General features: G+C 35.9%; 1 protein-coding gene and 1 long non-coding RNA gene across 3 annotated transcripts; both read left to right on the forward strand.

The window, feature by feature from the left end:
- Positions 1–438: 438 nt before the first annotated feature.
- On the forward strand, positions 439–2631 carry LOC109178679. 2 transcript variants are annotated; one of them, XR_002053748.1, is made up of 4 exons: positions 439–506; positions 603–946; positions 1618–1688; positions 2247–2631. It is a non-coding gene; the product is annotated as an uncharacterized LOC109178679 (long non-coding RNA). The 2 variants fall into 2 exon arrangements; XR_002053747.1 differs by having other exon boundaries at positions 463–946.
- Positions 2632–17108: 14477 nt separating this feature from the next.
- Positions 17109–19495, forward strand: LOC109178668 (putative protein FAR1-RELATED SEQUENCE 10). The gene is made up of 5 exons (XM_019328205.1): positions 17109–17328; positions 17546–17748; positions 17846–17928; positions 18150–18951; positions 19028–19495. The coding sequence occupies exons 1-5, from the start codon at positions 17109–17111 to the stop codon at positions 19493–19495; spliced, it is 1776 nt and encodes a 591-aa protein (XP_019183750.1).
- Positions 19496–19709: the final 214 nt, after the last annotated feature.

Consider the following 19709-nt stretch of genomic DNA (forward strand, 5'->3'; position numbering starts at 1 on the left):
AATATTCAAGATTTATTTGTAATGTTATAATAGATAAAAAAATATTTTTATTTATTACCATTTGAAGATGAATGACTACTATCACTTCTTTCAGGTCGGATATAACATGTAATACTTAAAAAAAATAAAAAATACAATACACAAACTACAATTAATGCATATTTCGAATAATTAACAATACACATTGATAAATAAGATAATCAAATAAATAAATTATATATATATTAACTTATTTATTTGTATTATTAAAGTCATTATACAAATAACACAAATTAATATACACTTTCCAGCATCTTTACATTTTATATTTTGATCCAACCCAAAATATGTACATAATTTAAATTTTATATTAGGCCCAATATATTTCAAAGCCCAACAAAATCTGAAATTAAAGCTCAGCCCGTATGTCTAATTTTAAAATACGCAAAACGCTTCGCGTTCTTCATTTTCCACTCCAAGCATTAATCGCAGCAGCTCTCCGTCTCTAGCTTCTTCCGTAGCTTAGGGTTTGCATCTCCATCCTATAATCCTCTAAACTTTATCAGATTATACCCAGATTAGGTCTTTCTTCCGTTCTGGTCTTCAGTTCTCTGCGTTGGCAGTATGTAGGTTAATCACAGTGTGAGTCCATCAATGGTGGTAGTCCGATGGTTGGTGGTGGGGCTTTGAGGAACTGTGCTTACAGCCGCAGTGGTTCTCTGGTGTACAGGTAGTTTAGGACAGTATGTCAGTTTTTGTGTATAAATATAATCTGCAAACCCAACTCTAATCCATTATTGAGCAGCTTCTCCCTAAAATACTACATCCGTCGATAATCTCTCTTCGTTTTCTTCATTCTCAAAATCTCCGCCATCGGCATCTCCGGATTGCTCTCCGGCATGATCTCCCCTATTGGCTCCTGCGGCTCAAATGGGTCGTCTGGCAATCAATTCATTCTTCCTACCAGGTATACAAACCCCTTTTTCCATCTATGTGTAAATTGGTTCTTGAAATCAACCATTTTGCTGTAGTGTAATCTCCACTTTCATTTTGTCTGCCACTTTATTCTAACTGTACTCTAATCCTTATAGTCGCATCATGTTTATTTAATTTTTTTTTAAACATGCAAGAAGATACTCCAAAGTGAAGTTGTTTTTTGTTTAAAATCAAGTATTACATCGATAGTCTGAGAAGTCAATTCTCTGATGGTGATGCTCTTATCTTTACATGTACCGCATATTTTTAGTGACATGTGAAGTAATTTAGTTGAGAAGATTAAAATAGACCCCCTGGTGAAACTACATTGAAAATGATTATATTGGATTTTTCTGAGGCCAAGTAATTGTTTCCTTTTTCATTGTGTATACTCTTAATTGTTTTACTTGTGTTTTGTGTTGGAAAGATATCAGCACACATTATCACTTGTTTATACACTACTCTAACCTGCAAAACTACTGATTATAAGCCAAATAAAATACTCTGTAAAAAACTTCAGTGCAAGATTATTTGGCAGAAAAAACAATAATAATATAAGTGCACTGGATATTATAAAATTATATAACTTCATGTCCATTCAAGAATACAATATTACTTAAAGAATTATATGTTTAACATGACTCTTTTCCATTCTTTCAACAGGAAGTTGATGAGAGAAGTACTCACACATGCTGACATGCATAACAGAACAACAATTTAGAGTCAGTTGTAAGGTATTACATCAAGATAAGTTTAAAGCAGCAATCGGGTATATTTACATGATACCTTGATAAATATTACTTATCCAAGGAAAATTTTACTTAATCATTTGAATTTGCATTTTTGTGATTGCTAAAATACTCATATTTCTCACTCTAAGTCTCTTGTATGTGTTTATTCCTCTTGCTAATAGTCATATGCTTGAATGCATTTTGGTCCTTTGTCCTACTGGAAATCAAAATGATAGTAGGATTGCTTTATTTTCTTTCTTTTTTCACAGATTTCAGTTAATACTATATTACCTGGACGGCCAGCTCATGCTAGACCCCAAAACTTCATTGAGACAAATACAATTTACTGTAAAAAGTCAATGGTAGAAATTATAAATCTAGACTACTCTAAGATGCATTGTTGGTATTTTTATTTTTATACTAAAGCCAAGCATAAAAATATAAAATAAGCTAGCAATTGTGTTTTTATATAATATATATATGATATATATAGATATATAGATAGATAGATTTTGATACCTCATTTGATTTTCATTTTTACAGAACTCTTTCTTTTTGCAGCTGCCATTTTTCATCAGCTCACCTCCCTCCTGTAAAAGGTTCATCTTTGGAGTTGTTCTCAATTGTAGGCCTCAACACACACCTTAATCTTTAACCAAATGTCTTCTTCCTCTGATTGGATGCTTTCCCAAGTCTTCTTCCCTGCAGCCTCGTGGTTGCAATGGATGCTGTTCATTTTCGCTGTTTCCTCCACATATATATAGGATAGGAAAGTTCATTTTAAAATTAATATTAGTTTTGAAAATTGCAACAGTCTATCCCCAATTAAATTCATTTTTGTATTCACACATGTATTGATGGCTTGTAATAATAGTTTAAGTATATGAAGAGCTTTCAAGCAACCTTTCAAGTTCCAAGACATTTAAATATCAGTTTTAAAACAAAATTTAAAATGCATGCGTTTACAATTACTTCCGCCCCTTATTATAGATGTGAACTCGCCCACTACTTTGCTTTGGCGGGAACTTTTGGGTTCTGCTTTATTATAATAGAAGATTATTTGTTTAAATGGGGGGAAACCCGGTAAACAAACTTAGCAAAGGTTATTAGCCTTCGCTCGATTTTTAGAGATATGGCGATGGATCTTTGCCTATTTTCTTTACTAATTTTGATTATTTTTAATTTTATTATTATTATTTTTTTTTGTGTGTTTAACAGTATTTTTAATATAATTTTTAAATATATATAAATTTTATATACTAATACATAGTACTAAATTTAATGTTATGTAAAATTAAATTAAAAATAACTTCAGTAAAGTCTTGTTAATCATACTAGACACATAAAATGAAACGAAATGAGTATTTATTATTGTCATGTAATTGTCTCCTCAAATATTAGTTTATATTGGCTTTGCCACATTAAACATTTCATTGCACCACCGTGTATCATGTCATTCATTATTGTCATGTTACCTATCCCGTGATTTCATTGCTATATTCCATCATTTAATTACCATTATAGCATTATAATTATTCAAGATCTTTTTGATAAAAATTGAATCCAATCCATTTATAAAATAAATACAAACTTTAATCATTTTGTTATAATATTAACTTTTTTTTTAAAGATATCATATGTTATTCTTTTAATTGAAAATGAAACAATATCCTTTAAGATCTTTGATTACAAACATGATATTTTAGGAAAAAGTGTCAAATTGGCACTATAACTCAAGTGGATAGTATAATGGGTCCCCTAATTGAAAACAGCTACATTCACTACTGGAAATTCTGAAATTTCCGACCACCTGAAAGTTATCTTAAATCAAGTCGAAAGTCTTGTTCCGACCATTTTTCATATCCGAAAAAACCCTTGTTGCTATTTCCGACCACTTTTTGCTTTCAACTTGATTTAAGATCACTTTCAGGTGATCAGAAATTCAATAATTTCCAGTAGTGATTCAAGTCCCCTAAACCGGTAAAATTGTTCAATTAAGTCTCATTTGACTTGTTTATTAGGTTAAATCGATATAGTATTGACACGTGTCCTTACTTTATTTTTTAAAACAAATGTTTTTTATTTATTAAAAATTAAAAATATTATTTATTATAAATAAATTAGTTAATTAAAATAATAATTAAAAAAAAAAAAAAGAACAGCCACTGGTTGTCCGCGTCGGACAGCCGGTGGCTGTCTTCCTTCTTCACGAACAGCCGTGGTCGTCCGACCACGACCATCTAAGGAAGAAGGCCATGGCCGTCTTCTAGATCTGGACAAGGGCTATGGCCTTGGCCACCGCCCTCGTTCCAGACGGAGGGGACTTGTCCAGATCGTTCCAGTCCCCTCCGTCTGGAACGAGGGCCGCGGCCAAGGCCGTAGTCCTCGTCCAGATCTAGAAGACGACAATGATCGTCTTCCTTAGAGGGCCACGGTTGTCCGCAAAGAAGGAAGACAGCCACCGGCTGTCTGGCGTGGATAGCCGTTGACTGTTCTTTTTTATTTTTATATTTAATTTTTTTAATTATTATTATTATTATTTTAATTAATTTATAATAAATAATATTTTTAATTTTTAATAAAAAACATTTAAAAAATAAAATAAAAATGACATTTGTCAACACCGTATGAATTTAACTTGATAAACAAGTTAAATTGAACTTAATTGAATAATTTTACCGGTTTAGGGGACTTGAATGAAGCTTTTTTTTTTTTTTTTTTTTTTTTTCTTTTTACTTAGGAGACCCAATTACACTATTCACTTGACTTTAGGGGGCCAATTTGACACTTTTTTCAATATTTTATTGTTCAATCAACTTCTATAAGCACCTTGGTTTAGTGTGGTTTTCTAAACTTATTCCCATAGTTGATATGTATTGCTAATTTTTTTCCCTTTTTCATTTTAAAATTTTCACAAATATCATATTTTATTGTTACATAAATGACTTAAAATTTATGTACTATGATAAAACTTCTATCACAAGCTATTAAACTAGCTAACATTCATTTTAATTAATAATATCAATTGAAAAAAAAAAAAACGTAAATGCTACGTTGATCTTATTGGGTCATGAGGTTAATAGGATAATTAGAAAACTTGATTTGCACATATTTAAATTTGTCTAAGGACATTTGCAATGGTGATTAAAGAGAAAAAAAGAGGGATAAAAGAGGAGAAACATAATTGGAGGGGAGAGAAGATTATTCTCCAAATAGAAAGTTCTCTTCGAAAAAAAGGGGAGATGAAAGGCACAGATATAGGTAGCACTCAAGTAACATGGCGCAAAGCGCAAATGGTGGGGACATCATAGCCCCCTACTCCCACCATTAATGCTATATTTAATACAAATTGTTTGTTATGAACCAAAATCAAGCTTTGTGTTTTTTTGTTCTTTTTAATTTGTTATTTTATTTTTATATTACTATATTAAAATTTATTTTAAAAATTTTAAATTTTATTAATTTTTGGAATATATAGTATTTTTTTTTTAGTACTATTGACTCTGTTACAATGTATTAAAATTTGTTTTCAATCTTTTTTATTTTGTTATTTAAATTTATTTTCATTTAAAATTGAAATTATAGTTATAAAGATAAAATTATTTAATTATAGAAAAGTGAATAAAATAATAAATAATGTGTTGAGTTTGAATGAGTAAGACCAAAAAAAAAAAAGGCTGGGGGAAAAGGATTGGAGAAAACATATGAGAGGATAATATAAGGTGATCTGGAAGAGTTGAATTTACAATTTAGGGAGAAAATGGAAGAACCATTGTGAATGATCTAACAATGCATGAAAGGTAAAGTATTAAATGTAAAGCGACTAGCTTTTAATTTTAAACCGTTAACCAACAACAAAAAGACTTGAAAAAGTGATTATAACATATATTTTATTAGGGAGCTATGAGAATATACCACTTTAACATGTTATGAGAATTGAGAACAAACATTCTCTTTAGGGTCGTTATATCGTGCACCGCGGTGCATAATTGATTATACACCGCGCGTCAGACACTACCGTGTGTCTAAACCGACACTGGCTCACGTATTGTTTTTATATTATCAAATGAAACTACAGTTATATCAATATGATATTGTAGTTGTGGTGAAATGAAATTGAATAACATTTCACATATTTGAGTGTATATTGTACAATGAAGCTGTAATTATATTCAAATGATCATGTAGTTGTGTTTTAATGAAATTATAGTGTATATAAACTAAAATTAAATAACATTTTCACATATTTGAGTGTATAAATATTGAATGAAACTGTAGTTATATCGAAATGAAATTGTAGTTGTGTTGAACTGAAACTGCAGTGTATACAAAATGAAACTGAAGAACAGAGTTATTTCTTGCGAAGATTATGTTTCTTTTCATTAAATAAAACGACGTCGTTTTAACAGTGTCGGTTCAAACACACTGTAGTATCTGACGCGCGGTGCATAATCGATTATGCACCGCGGTGCACGATATAATTTGCCTTCTCTTTATAGGTAATACCATATTAAAGGGAGATTTTAGAATTAAAAAAATATATATATATCGTAAAATCGAACTTGAATAGATATTTGATGGTATTTGATGGTTTTTAATGGATCAGACCCACTGTAAATTGACTAATTCAAACATAACACTATACAATTCACAAAGCCTAAGTCCTTTAAATGTTATAAGCAGGCTATTGATAATTAATAGGTATAAGGAATAAAATCAAGTCAAGTGGCCTAAGTCCTTGGCACAATTGAATAGTTGGTTTGCTAAGCAAATTTCTTTGACAAATGAGAATTATTAGGACTCTATGTAAATGAGTCTGTTTAGAACTTCTTATCCTTGTCACACTGTGACTCTCTACTTCTTATCATTGTCACACTGTGACTCTCTATTCTATATATTCACATCATCTGATCTCATTGTAATCATGTTCAGAAAATATAATACAATCAGTTCTCATCTGGTATCAGTTAGCTAGGGTTTTGTGATTCATAAAATTAAGAAGATGCAGCGCTGTGATGGCAACCTTAATTACCGTGGAGGTCAGCAACGTGGCTTCGATGATCCGTGTCAAATCTGTAAAGGTTTCGGCTACACAGGAGTCAATTGTTTTTGGCGCTATGATGATCCGTGTCAAATTTGTAAACGTTTTGGTCACACGGGAGCCAATTGTTTTTGGCGCTATGATGATCCGTGTCAAATTTGTAAACGTTTTGGTCACACGGGAGCCAATTGTTTTTGGCGCTATAATGATCCGTGTCAAATCTGCAAAAGTTTCGGTCACACGGGAGTCAACTGTTTTCGGCGATATTCAGGGGCTCCGGGTTCTCAGGCTAATTTGGTGTTTCAGAATGGTTTAGTTGCTAAAACCTCGTCAAATTCTCATACTTGGGTTCCGGACACTGGAGCCACAAATCATGCAACTCCGAACGTCGCTGCTCTTTCTACATCGGAGAAGTACACTGGTAATGACACTTTACGTGTCGGTGACGGTATGGGTTTATCTATTAGTCATGTTGGTCATGCCTCTTTTAATACCCCTTCTAGATCATTTACATTGTCTGATATACTTCACGTTCCGCGTTTGTCTAATTCTTTATTATCTGTTCAGAAGTTTGCATCCGATAATAAAGTCTTTTTTGAGTTTCACCCCTCATTTTTTGTTGTAAAAGATATCAATACCAAGGAAATACTTCTTCGGGGCAATAGTTCGGGGGGACTATACACACTTTCATTACCTAGTTCGTCTCCGTCAGCGTTTATTTCCGCTCGTGCCTCGGCTTCCACTTGGCACAATCGTCTAGGTCATCCTCATAACCGTGTTCTTAGCCATATACTTCGTTCTTGTTTGGTTAGTGGGTCTCGTGATAATATTCGTTGTCATAATTCTTTATGCAATGCGTGTCAATTAGGCAAATCTGCCCGTTTTCCCCTCCCCCGTGTTGCTTCCTCTAGTTCTCAAGTCCTAGATCTTATTTACACAGACATTTGGGGTCCTGCGCCCACTTTATCTACTTCTGGCTTCCGTTATTTTGTGATCTTTGTGGATGACTATTCCCGTTATACATGGTTCTTTCCTATGAAATTAAAGTCTGATCTTTATGTCATCTTTGATAAATTTCGTACTCTTGTTGAACGGTCCTTTAATTGCAAAATAAAGGCCATTCAGTCTGATTTAGGTGCTGAGTACAAAAAGTTGCATTCTTTGTTTGTTCAATTAGGAATTCAACATAGACAATCCTGTGCCTATACACATGAACAGAATGGTCGTGTTGAACGAAAACATCGTCACATTGTTGAAACTGGTCTGGCTCTTCTAGCTCATGCCTCTGTTCCTTTGAAATTTTGGGATTTTGCCTTTGAGACTGCTGTCTATTTAATTAACAGAATGCCATCTTCTGTATTAAATAACTCCAGTCCTCATCTCCTGTTACATAAATCCCCTCCTTCCTATCTTTTTCTTCGTGTCTTTGGGTGTTTATGCTACCCTCATCTTCGACCATATAATCGTCATAAGATGTCATACAGGTCTTCTCCATGTGTCTTCCTAGGTTATCCTGAGTCCTTTAGGGGGTACAGATGCATGGACTTACATACTAATAAGATTTACACATGCAGGCATGTCAGATTTGATGAAGAAGTTTTCCCCTTTGGTACTAAAACCTCTTTGCAGGATCTATCTACTCCGTTTTCTGGACCTTGGGCGGAATCTGTTCTCAGTCACAGCACACCTATTCCTGCCGTGTCCAATGATGAGCTGCCAGAACCGCCGCTACCTGCTTCATTCGAACCAGCCGTGGTTCCTGGACAGGCTGCCTCGTCGGGTGATCCTGTGGAGCCTGTTGCTCGCCGGCGAGGCCGTCCACGTGGGCGGTCCATCAGGCCCAATGTCCGTACTCACTCTATGGCCACTCGCAGCAACGCAGATGCTCCTCTTTTTGCTCTAGCAGCTCAAGTGCATCCCACGGAACCCACATGTTACTCTCAAGCTGTCAAATATCCTGAGTGGCGTGAAGCCATGGACCAAGAATTCAATGCTCTCCTGCATAACCACACATGGTCTCTAGTTCCACCCACTGCAGGTATGAATATTATTGGCTGTAAATGGGTGTTTCGTACGAAGAGAAAGGCTGATGGTGCTATTGAAAGGCATAAAGCCAGGCTGGTTGCGAAAGGTTTTAATCAGGTTCCAGGTCAGGACTTCTTCGACACTTTTAGTCCAGTGGTAAAGCCTACGACTGTAAGACTCCTTCTATCTCTAGCTTTATCATCTGGGTGGTCTATCAAACAGCTAGATGTTCATAATGCTTTTCTGAATGGTAATCTGGCTGAAACAGTTTATATGAAGCAACCCCTGGTTATATTGATGCTAACTTCCCGAATCATGTTTGTTTGTTAAAAAGATCTCTGTATGGGTTAAAACAAGCTCCCAGAGCTTGGTTTAATCGACTACATACGTTCTTACTATCGGTTGGCTTTCAAGCATCCAAGACAGATGTCTCTCTGTTCTATTACTCTAAAGACTCTGCTTTGGTTTATCTATTGGTGTACGTGGATGACATTCTTGTAATGGGAAGTGATCAAGGTATTATGTCTCAGCTCTTGTCCAAACTGTCTGCTACATTCAAAATCAGAGATCTTGGTGAACCAAATTTTTTTCTGGGTATTGAAACAGTTAAGAGTGACAATGAGATTATTTTATCTCAACAACGGTATATGAATGATATTTTAAAACGGGCTGGAATGTCTGAATGCAAACCCCTTTCTACACCTATCTCTGTCTCAAAAACTGTCCCCTTCAGTTCAGATCTATATGATGATCCCACACAGTACAGGAGTCTAGCTGGAGCACTGCAATATCTCACTGTCACACGACCTGACCTATCCTTTGCAGTTAATCAGTTATGCCAGCATATGCATGCCCCCACCATATCACACTGGGAGCAGCTCAAACGGGTACTCAGGTATGTTAAGGGAACAGTTGATCATGGTTTACGCATACGACGGTGCTCATCTAGAGACATTCATGCTTTCTCTGATTCTGATTGGGCTGGTTGTCCTGACGATCGAAAATCCACGAGTGGTTTTGCTGTTTTCTTGAGGAGTAATCTTATATCATGGGTTTGCAAGAAACAGAGAACTGTTGCCAGGTCATCCACTGAGGCTGAATACAAAGCTCTTGCAGATGTTTGTGCTGAGGTTCTATGGATTATGTCATTATTGCGTGAGATACAGATTCCGGGTATTTCCATTCCAATCTTTCATGCGCGCACCAAGCATGTGGAGATTGATTATCATTTTGTTCGTGATCGAGTAGCTTCGGGCGATATCCAAGTCAACTTCATCTCCACAAAGGATCAACTTGCTGATATCTTCACCAAAGCTCTGTCTAGACCTAGATTTTCTTCCTTAAGGGACAAGCTACAGGTTACTAGTATACACTGTGCTTGAGGGGGAGTATTAGGACTCTATGTATATGAGTCTGTTTAGAACTTCTTATCCTTGTCACACTGTGACTCTCTACTTCTTATCATTGTCACACTGTGACTCTCTATTCTATATATTCACATCATCTGATCTCATTGTAATCATGTTCAGAAAATATAATACAATCAGTTCTCATCAGAATGACAAAAGACCAAAAGATCAATGTTGTGTGACAAACGATAAAAGTGTGTAAAGGGACTAGTTGTGACAATCCAAAATTTATTTTCCTAAATTCTATTTTATAAAATTCTAAAATAATTATTTTTACTTCTCTGAAAATTTTCTCAAAATAGGTGTATGAATTAAATATTTTAAATCATGATTTTTATTAATTCAACACCAAATAGTAGCCTATTTCGAAAATCCTAAGTATTAAGTATATTCATGTATCAAGTTTTGATCCAAAAAGTCAATCTGAGTGAAACCTGAGAGGAACATGTGAAATCTAAATCAAATGTTTTTACTTAGGAATATCCTTATAAGAAATCTATTTTATCTCCAAAAATGTATAAACACATTTTATTACCATAGCTTAGTTTAGAATGAGAAGCCTGATATTTTCTAAAGTCAAAGGACCAAATTGCCCTTCTCAGCCATTTCACCTAGGGTTTCATACCATATAAAAGGAACACTATTCACTCCTGATAATTCAATCCCTCCATTTGCCTCCTTCACTCTAAGCAATAGAAATCTGAGAAGAGAAGAGAAAACACAATAAGTGATCTCCTTCATTCATCTTCATCCATTTCTCTTCCATTCATCTCCTAACATTTCATCTTTCATCATACCATTTCATCTATGATATATTATAGTGTATGTTTGGGTATGTGATGGATGTTGTATGTGTTTATGCTATTGTTTGAGGAAAATAGGAGGTGAGGGTAGAAGCCATTGTTGAAGAAGAGGAGGGATTCATACTAGGTTAGCAAAGCTCAAAGGTATAAACCATGGATTCCTAAATCTATTATTTTAGCCCAATGTTGATATATTCTTGAGATTTGATGTTTAGAAATGAATGAGAATGCATGATAATATGTTTATTGTGTGTTGATGATGTTATATGATTTATTCATGGTTGTCTGGAAGTGTTTTGTTGAGGTCTGAGTTGTGAAAATGGAGATGGAGTCATCTGGTGCATCTCAGAGGAGCTCTCTGCCAGAGACTCCTGTTTGGCCGAGTGACCCTAGCCAGCGGATCCAAGAGAGTTCCGTTGGCCTAATTCGTGAACCAATGGACCAGAGTGACGGATCATGGAGTGATCCATCACTCCAGACCGCTACTTGGCGGGGCCTCTCAAGGTCCGCCACCAAGCTTCGCCAGGTCAAGTTGAGGAGAGGCCGGGCCCTTGAGGCTCAGCTACGTGTTGTTTCAGGCAGGGATTCGTGGGCCCGTGAGGCTCGGACACTTGGGCTCGTCACGACACGCTAGTGTGAGTTGTATTTGTATGATTTTTGAGTAGAAGTAAATTATCCATACCAAGTGTGATTCCTAGTCCCTGAGTATCCATGTTGAGGCTAGACTAGTTTTTCCCTTCCATTTAGACTTTGTTGACTATGGTTGTAGCTAGACTACAGTTTTTGTGATGGTGTGTAGACACCATGGATTGCTTCCCCTTTATGATGTTTTGATGAGCTTTGACTCCAGTATTTAGTAGTTTTTGTTTAGCCTGTACAATTACTCAAGAGTGGTATAACTGTGGTGGTGACATTCCCCTCCGTTTTTTTGGGTTTGGATATTTTATCCTACTTTATCTTAATTTCCCTTCTATAATTCTATTTAGAATGTTTAATTATGGGCTCTAGAGTTTAGAAAAAGGGGGTGTTACACCAGTAGACCCCCTCTTCATACTAATATTGGAGTCGAAGAAAGTGGAAAACAAGTGATCCGAATGTCTGTGAATTGTAAAAGCCAGCCATGTCCCACGAAGCCACCAAACTGTTGACTCCATGTCTCAAAAATCTCCCAACCAAACTGCTAATCGTCACCCGAACCTCTAACTGCCAAACCAATCACCACCCTTCTATTTCCTTTCCTGGTTGCTGCTAGCATTGGTTGGAGGCCCCCCAATGCCCCTTGTCACAAGGCTATGGATGGATAGGGGCCGAACATCGGTCCCCCCTCCCCCCTCTCGCTCACTTTTACCTGTTACTTTTGGACTTTGTTATTCTCATTTTTTGCTAAATAGTCCCAAGTCTATTATTTGCCCTTTGGTACCCTATAATTTATGTCTTGTTGCATTTTGGCCCTCAAACGTTCCCCAATTCTTTACTTTATATCTCACCCTTTAGTCTTTGCACTCTCACCCCTAACTTTCTACCATGTCCCACTCCAAGCACCATCCTTCCAACATTTGAATTGTTTTACCATTTTTTTTTTTTTTGAAAACAACAATGAAAATGTTTCATTCACTATCAAGCATAAGAATATTACAAAGGAAAAGAGGAGGGAAAAACATCCACTCTCCACAACTAGTGTGACACCCCGTAATCCAAATTCGATTAAGGGATTAATTAAGTAATTAATCCTAATTCAATTGGTAATTTAATTCCTTAAATTCCTGAAAATTCAATAGTTGGGGACTAGTAATTGACTAGTCAATCCAAAGTCAAGGTTGTACCTTAAGCTTTGTGAGGAGTTCCCTTGTTCCCTTACACCTCTTCATTTTAGTAAGGGTATTCATGACATTTCACCTTGTGTTAGTAATGCAAGCTAACCTAGTAGACACTCCTCATTCTTTCTCCTTACACTTTCCAAACTTGAGCTCTCCCTTCTCTTTAAAAGTTAGATAGCTTTTCTTCCAAGCCAAGTTAGAGCTTTGTCAAATCTTCAAGGGTTGTCTCCAAGATTCTACCTTTCATACATTTGGGCATCTAGGAGGGTAAGATCTATGTTCATCTTGTGTTTTTAGTGTTTTCTAAGGTGTCTTTCCTTAAAGATAGAATCTTTATGATCTTTTGGTGTGTTCTTGAAGTGGGTTTGGAAGGTGAGCCTTATTAGGAGCTTGGTGAAGTGTTAAGTGAAGGTTTTTATCTACAAGAGGTAACCCATGCTCTACAAAATCTATTTTGCTTACCTATGTGATGATTTCTTGGATTCTGCATGTGATTTTGCTATGAAATGTGAGTGTTTATGCATTGTCTTGTGAAAATGCATATCTAGAGCTTGTGTTTAGGGTTCTTGTATGCCATTGCTTGGCTATTCCTTTGATTTAAGTCATTTTTTTGTATTTGGTGAGATTTGGCATGTTTTGGACTTGAATTTGAGCTTGGTGTTGAAAATCCCCGAAGGGATTATTTTGGTGTACAGGTGTGTACCCGCGGGCGGAACGGCGGGTAGGCGTCCACCCGCCGCCCTACCCGCGGGGTACATGTGGCTTGTGGGTGTGTACCCGCGGGCGGAACCACGTGTGGGGGTCTACCCGTGGGCCCACCCACGGGGAACATGGTATGGTTGTTGGGGGATTTGTTCCCCCGTGATTCTTTTGACTCGGTATTTGGTCTTTTGACTTCCCGATGTTCTTTTGTGAAACTATTTTAGCGTATTCTTGATGTTTCGTATGTCTAGAACTATATGGTAGGAATCCATGTAGGTTTTGGTGTCTTGAATCGTGCTATGTGTTCAACATTGTGATTCGTTGAACTGTGATGAGTCTTGTGTGTTCTTCGGAACTACTTTCGGTTTACCCGTTTGATAAGCATGCTAGTTCGGTGTTTAAATGCTAGCGTGTGTGTTGTTTGTACCTTTCTATTGTTGATGATGACTTGTGTTATTCATCGTTGTTGTTGGACTGTGATCCATTTCTTGATTGAGTATGGTTTCATATCTTCGTTGTGATCCGTTGATTGATTCCTGTTGAGGTGTGGTGTGTGTGGCTGTACTTAGATTGCACGATTAGTGGTATGGGACACTAGTCACCAAGGTACGGCAGTGGTCCTCGTGGTGGCCATGACGTGGTTATGGAGTTTGTGGTCTTTGTGTAAGGTTCACGTGTTATCCAGGGCATGTGTTGCCGTGTGTGATCGGTACCCTCGTGTACTATGAATTGGTGGTTCTGTTGGAGGGACTGTTGGAGGGGGAACGACGGTTCCCAGGGGTCCTGGAGGTAAAGGTTGGAACTAGACATAAGGTTGGGGGTAGCCATAAGGTTGGAACCGGGCATAAGGAAGGCATATCAATTTGTGATGGGTGATGTCATGAAGGCTTGTGTAGTCGTTGTTGTGAGTTCTCTTCTTGTGACGTGTGTAGTCACAAAGGCATGTGTTGCCAGTGGTTGTGTCTTTACTCTATTGTGTTATGCATATCGGGTGTTAATCTACTGTGTGATGGTAGATTATACCTTGAGCCGTTCTCGTGAGTCGTTGTACTTCGTGTGGTCTTAGGATGTGTTCCCGTATTATTGTTGTGAGTGCATTGAGTCTTGTGTTGACTTCTGCACTTGGTTTTGAACCTATATATGTATATTCCGTATCGCAAATGATTTTACAAACGTATATCCTATCTATGTATGATATTTCACATGTATTGGTAGGTTACTAGCATTATTCGCTGACTGGGTGTCGTCCCATCTTTTATGTGTTTCTTTCAGGTGATGTGTAGACGTGAGCGCGGTCTAAAACCTACTAGTGTAGTTCCCATGTTTGAGTTGTTATGGCCTGTGTGCCAAGGATAGACTTTAGTACTTTGGATATGTATGGATTTTAGATTGTGAATTATATAGATGTTAGCCTATGCGTTCACCTCTGGGTGAGTGTGGCATAGCACCCTTTCATTTCCAGTTTATATAATCCTTGTTAGTCTTTTGCTGTGTTTGATGTTTTGTTTAGTTATCTGCATGTTTAAGGCTTAAATCCGGTATGGAAATTAGGGGGTGTTACAACTAGACCTAGAAAATGATTCCCTAGATAACATGAGCAACCCTATTCGATGATCATTTGACAAAAGAGATACAAGAGTTAGAAAATTGCTCTAACTAATCTTTAATATCAAAGAGAATAAGATCAAATGAGGAAACCCAAGTGTGGAATAAAGCCCGTTGACAACAAAGCATCTATCTCAACAATGACATTATCCAAGTTCTTCGCGTTCAACAACGTTAAAGCTTCCCGAGTCGCTACTGTTTTTTTTAATAGAATTAATGTTAAATAATTTGATAATATTGTTTAGCACTTTAAAACTCTCATAAAACATATATCTAAAATCTAATAAAAGTCAATAATGTTAATCCTTAACTAGTATGAAATCTATATCTATATCTATATATTTCTATATAATAATAGAAATGCTTGGAAAGATCCCCCCCTCCCCCCCCAAAAAAAAAAAAAAACTTAGGGGCATATTTGTCATATCAACATTATTAGACAAAATTTTCATTTTACATTGATATTCCTAATTTCTACACTAATATTCCTAATTTCTACACTAATATTCCTAATTTCTATCCAGTACGTTACAACTTTCCTATAAAAGATATTTTATTCACTCCTACAGTTTAACGTTTATACTCTGTAACTAGTCTTTTCTATGCGCGATGCGCAAAAACATATGCCTAATATTTATTTTTTTTATAATAACTAAAAATTCCTACTAATTAATATCTATATGAAATCAAATTTATTTATTATAATAATCCAATATATAATGTCTACAAATATTATTATCATTAAATAATATAAGAAAATATATGGTGGATGCATGTGCATGGTAACAATAATGGAAAACATAACGGAAGTTATAACGGTGGGGGTATATTTGTCCAAAAAATTATATAGTACAACTCTAAAAGCACAATGTACAAAATGATTAGCATTAAAAATATGGACATAAATGAAGGATATAACTTTAATTGAGACTTATTATGTTTTTAGATTTGTATCTCGAGAATTTTCCAGATTCTAAAACAATGGCGGAAGCAAATATCTTTATAATAGTTTAATTACAATTAAAAATGTGTTGTTGAATTTTTTTTAATTATAATTAATAATTAATTCTTTGATTATATATATATATATATATATATATATATATATATATATATATATATATATATATATATATATGTATCATGGTTGCAAAACTCGGCCGCCTAGGCGCTAGGCGGCACTCATCCTTGCCGTTTTGGCCTATACTTGGCTAAAACTCGGCCGACCACCTAGGCGGCCAACTCGGCCAAAGTCGGCCAAAATCAGCCAACTCGGCTGAGTCAGCCGATTTCGTCCGGTTTTGATCGATTTCGTCCGATTCTGATTAATTTTGTTCAATTTTGACCGATTTTGTCTGAGTTCGTCCGATTTCGTCTGATTCCGTCTTTCATTAATTATTGATTTTAATATTATTATGATGTTATGACTTATAAATTATCATTATTTCATTTATTTAGAGGTGTTATTTGATTGAATGTTGAAAACAGGCTCATTAAAATCGTCAAACTACAAGTCTGTCACTACTTTTTTAAAATTTTTTTGGTGCCCGCCTAGCGCCGCCTAGACCCCCTAGACGCTAGGCGCTACCCGACTGCCCGACTAGCGCCTAGCGCCTACTGCAACCTTGATATATATATATATATATATATATATATATATATATATATATATATATATATGTATATATATATATATATGTATATATATATATATATGTGTATATATATATATATAATCGCACTCACATGCGAATGCTTCGCCCAGGCGCGAAATAGGAATGAATTTTTCTGTTGATCGTCGTTCATCCAACGAAACTCATTTGTAATAACTTTCTCGCGTTTTGCCGCTTGTAAGGGTATTCTTGTCTTTTTAGACGTTTTGTTTCCAAATATGTAATGCATCGCGGTTTATTAGTCTTCATCTTCCTTATTCAAAATCAACAGCTCGATCTGGTGATCGCGTAGGCGGTACAGTTCTTCTTCTGCGGAAGTATTCATCATCTGTTCATCATACGATCGCAATGAAGCTAGGTGAAGTGGATTCGTATCATTTGGATACTTCTCCTGGTTTGACAAAATGTTATGTCCCTTTGTGTGAAGATTCAATTAAACCTTTTGTTGGGAAGGTTTTTCCTGATTTGGATATTGGGGTTGCATTTTATAATAAATATGCATCGATTATTGGGTTTGATGTTCGACTAGGTTACATGGCAAAATCTAATAATGAAGTAGTGTTTGGAGGTATGTTCTTTGTAATCGGGAGGGTCATAAGCATGTTGTTTGTAGGGATAAATCTTCAGTAGCAAAATTGGATGGTGCTGCTGAGTCTTCAGTTAAAAAGAGGAGGAGATTTTCTAATAGGGTTGGGTGTGGGGCTTGTGCTATCTTTTGATATGGAGGTAGTGGCACTTATGTTATTCACAAGTTTGAAGAGCGTCAAAACATTCACTGACATCAGTATTGTCAAGACAGTTTCTGAAGTTGAATAGAAAGGTTGGTCCTGGTCATATGAAGTTCGTTGCTGATTGTGGAAAAGTGAACATTGGGCCAGTGCAGAGTTTTCGGTTGTTTGGTGAGATGTTTGGTAGGTTATCAAATGTTGGTGCAACAAGTTTGGAATTTTGGAATATTAAAAGGGATATAGATTCATTTTCTGCTGGGGTTGATACTCAGATGATTGTGACTATTTTCTTTTAAAAAAAAATGTCCAGCTCTATTTTTTTGCATTTGATATTGATGAGTATGATCACTTATCCAGATTGGGATGATGTTGTTTCTAGGAAGAATTTTACCCTTTTTTGGTGATGTTGTGTCATTTGATGCTACATATCAGACAAACAGGTTAGTTTTGGTATTCTAGGGCATAAGTTTTGTATTCTGTTGTGCTATTGGTCATGTTTTTTGTTATAGTGCAAGTATATATCATTATAGGTGCAACTAGTTTACACCAAATGTGCATGTACTCTCTGACAAACTTTACATTGTTTCTCCAAGTATGATATGGTATTTACACCATTCACTGGTGTTAATGATCATGAAAAGTCTATTACTTTTGGGGCTAGGTTGTTGACAAAAGAGGATATTGAGTCATATGTGTGGTTGTTTGAGAAATTCAAGGAAGCGATGTGCAGCGAGCTAAGATTGCTTGTTACTGATCAAGACCCAGCAATGAGGGTTGCATTCCCACGTGTGTTCAAGGAAGCTAAGCATAGGTTTTGCATTTGGCACATTATGTATAAGGTAGGAGATAAGGTTGGCCCTTCATTGAGTAAAAATGAGACTTTTATGTCAAAGCTGAATTCTGTTGTATGGAGTCATTATTTGGAACCAGCTGAATTTGATCATCAATGGAATCTTTTCATGGAGGAATTTGGGTTGTTGGAGCATAGTTGGTTTCTCAAAATGTATGATCTTCGTCATCTTTGGATCCCCGCATATTTTAGCAATGTTAGTATGAATGGTTTAATTATGACTACTTCACGTTCAGAGAGTGAGAATAACTTGTTTGGTTCTTTTACTACTCCTCAGTCCAATTTGGTTGAATTTTTTATGCATTTTGATCGTGCTATTGGCAGTCAACGTTATTCTATTAATAAACTCAACAGTGACTCTGAGGCATGTTTTCCAGATTTGAAGACACCGTTGTCCATGGAGAAACATGATGCATATGTGTATACTCTTACAGTTTTTTATTTGGTGCAAGTTGAGATTTGTGCAGCATGTTTTAGTTGTCGAGTTCTAAATGTTCGGGAGGACCAAGGTGTTTTGTATTATGATATGAAAGATGGAAATGATCGAGTTTTTAGTGTGGTGCATAAGGTTGCTGAAGTCATAGCTTCATGTGGATGTAAAATGTTTGAAATGGTAGGATTGCCGTGTAGGCATATTTTTGTAATTTTCAAAGATTTGAACTTGGATTCAATTCCATTGGTCTATGTAGTTAACCGGTGGACCAAAAGTGCATCATTGGGTCGGACTTTTGATAGGTGTTGTTGTTGATCAATGTGGAGGTGTTGATGAGAAGTTTGTGCTATTGAAAAATGTTTGGTTAGATATTCAATGTTGTGTTAGTATGGTTCAGTCTGACATGGATCGTTTGCAAGTGTTTTCCCAGATCATTAAGGAGCATAAAGATATGTTTTTGGCTGATAAGGGTGGCTGTTCTTCTGCTGTTGATAAGAGGTCAATCATTGAGTTAGTATGTGGTTCTTCAGTTCCTTCTGGAGTTTCTATTCTTCTACCAAACAAAGCAAAAAACAAGGGTAGTGGTAGGCGCATTAAAGGATGCAAGGAGATTGCTATTGAACAAAGTAAGAAGGAGAGGACTTGCAAGAGTAGCAACAAACCTAATCATGATAGTAGGAATTGTCCGTTGAGGAAAATGAAGGATAAAGTGTGCAATTTATAGATACTTTAGATACAATTGTCTTTACATTTTTTAGGGTCGAAATATGACTATGAGAGAATCTTTATACTGTTGGTTTAGTAGATATGGAAGTAGTTTTTAGTTTAAATGGAATGATCCAGTGCTAAAAATTCGTGTTAGCATGTTGTGTAAAATTGTTCCACTAATATAGAAGATTACATGCAGTTTTAGGCAAATCTGCAAGCACTATTACTTG

The sequence above is a fragment of the Ipomoea nil genome, unplaced genomic scaffold (genome assembly GCF_001879475.1).
Source record: "Ipomoea nil cultivar Tokyo-kokei standard unplaced genomic scaffold, Asagao_1.1 scaffold0865, whole genome shotgun sequence".
NCBI classification, from domain to species: domain Eukaryota; kingdom Viridiplantae; phylum Streptophyta; class Magnoliopsida; order Solanales; family Convolvulaceae; genus Ipomoea; species Ipomoea nil.

Bases quoted from the DNA above. Each gene is read 5' to 3' on its own strand.
- LOC109178668 (XM_019328205.1), top strand. From the start codon at position 17,109: ATGAAGCTAGGTGAAGTGGATTCGTATCATTTGGATACTTCTCCTGGT. The intron at 17,329-17,545 runs GTATGTTCTTTG...CACTGACATCAG, and splicing joins TAATGAAGTAGTGTTTGGAG to TATTGTCAAGACAGTTTCTG. The intron at 17,749-17,845 runs GTTGATACTCAG...TCACTTATCCAG, and splicing joins TAGATTCATTTTCTGCTGGG to ATTGGGATGATGTTGTTTCT.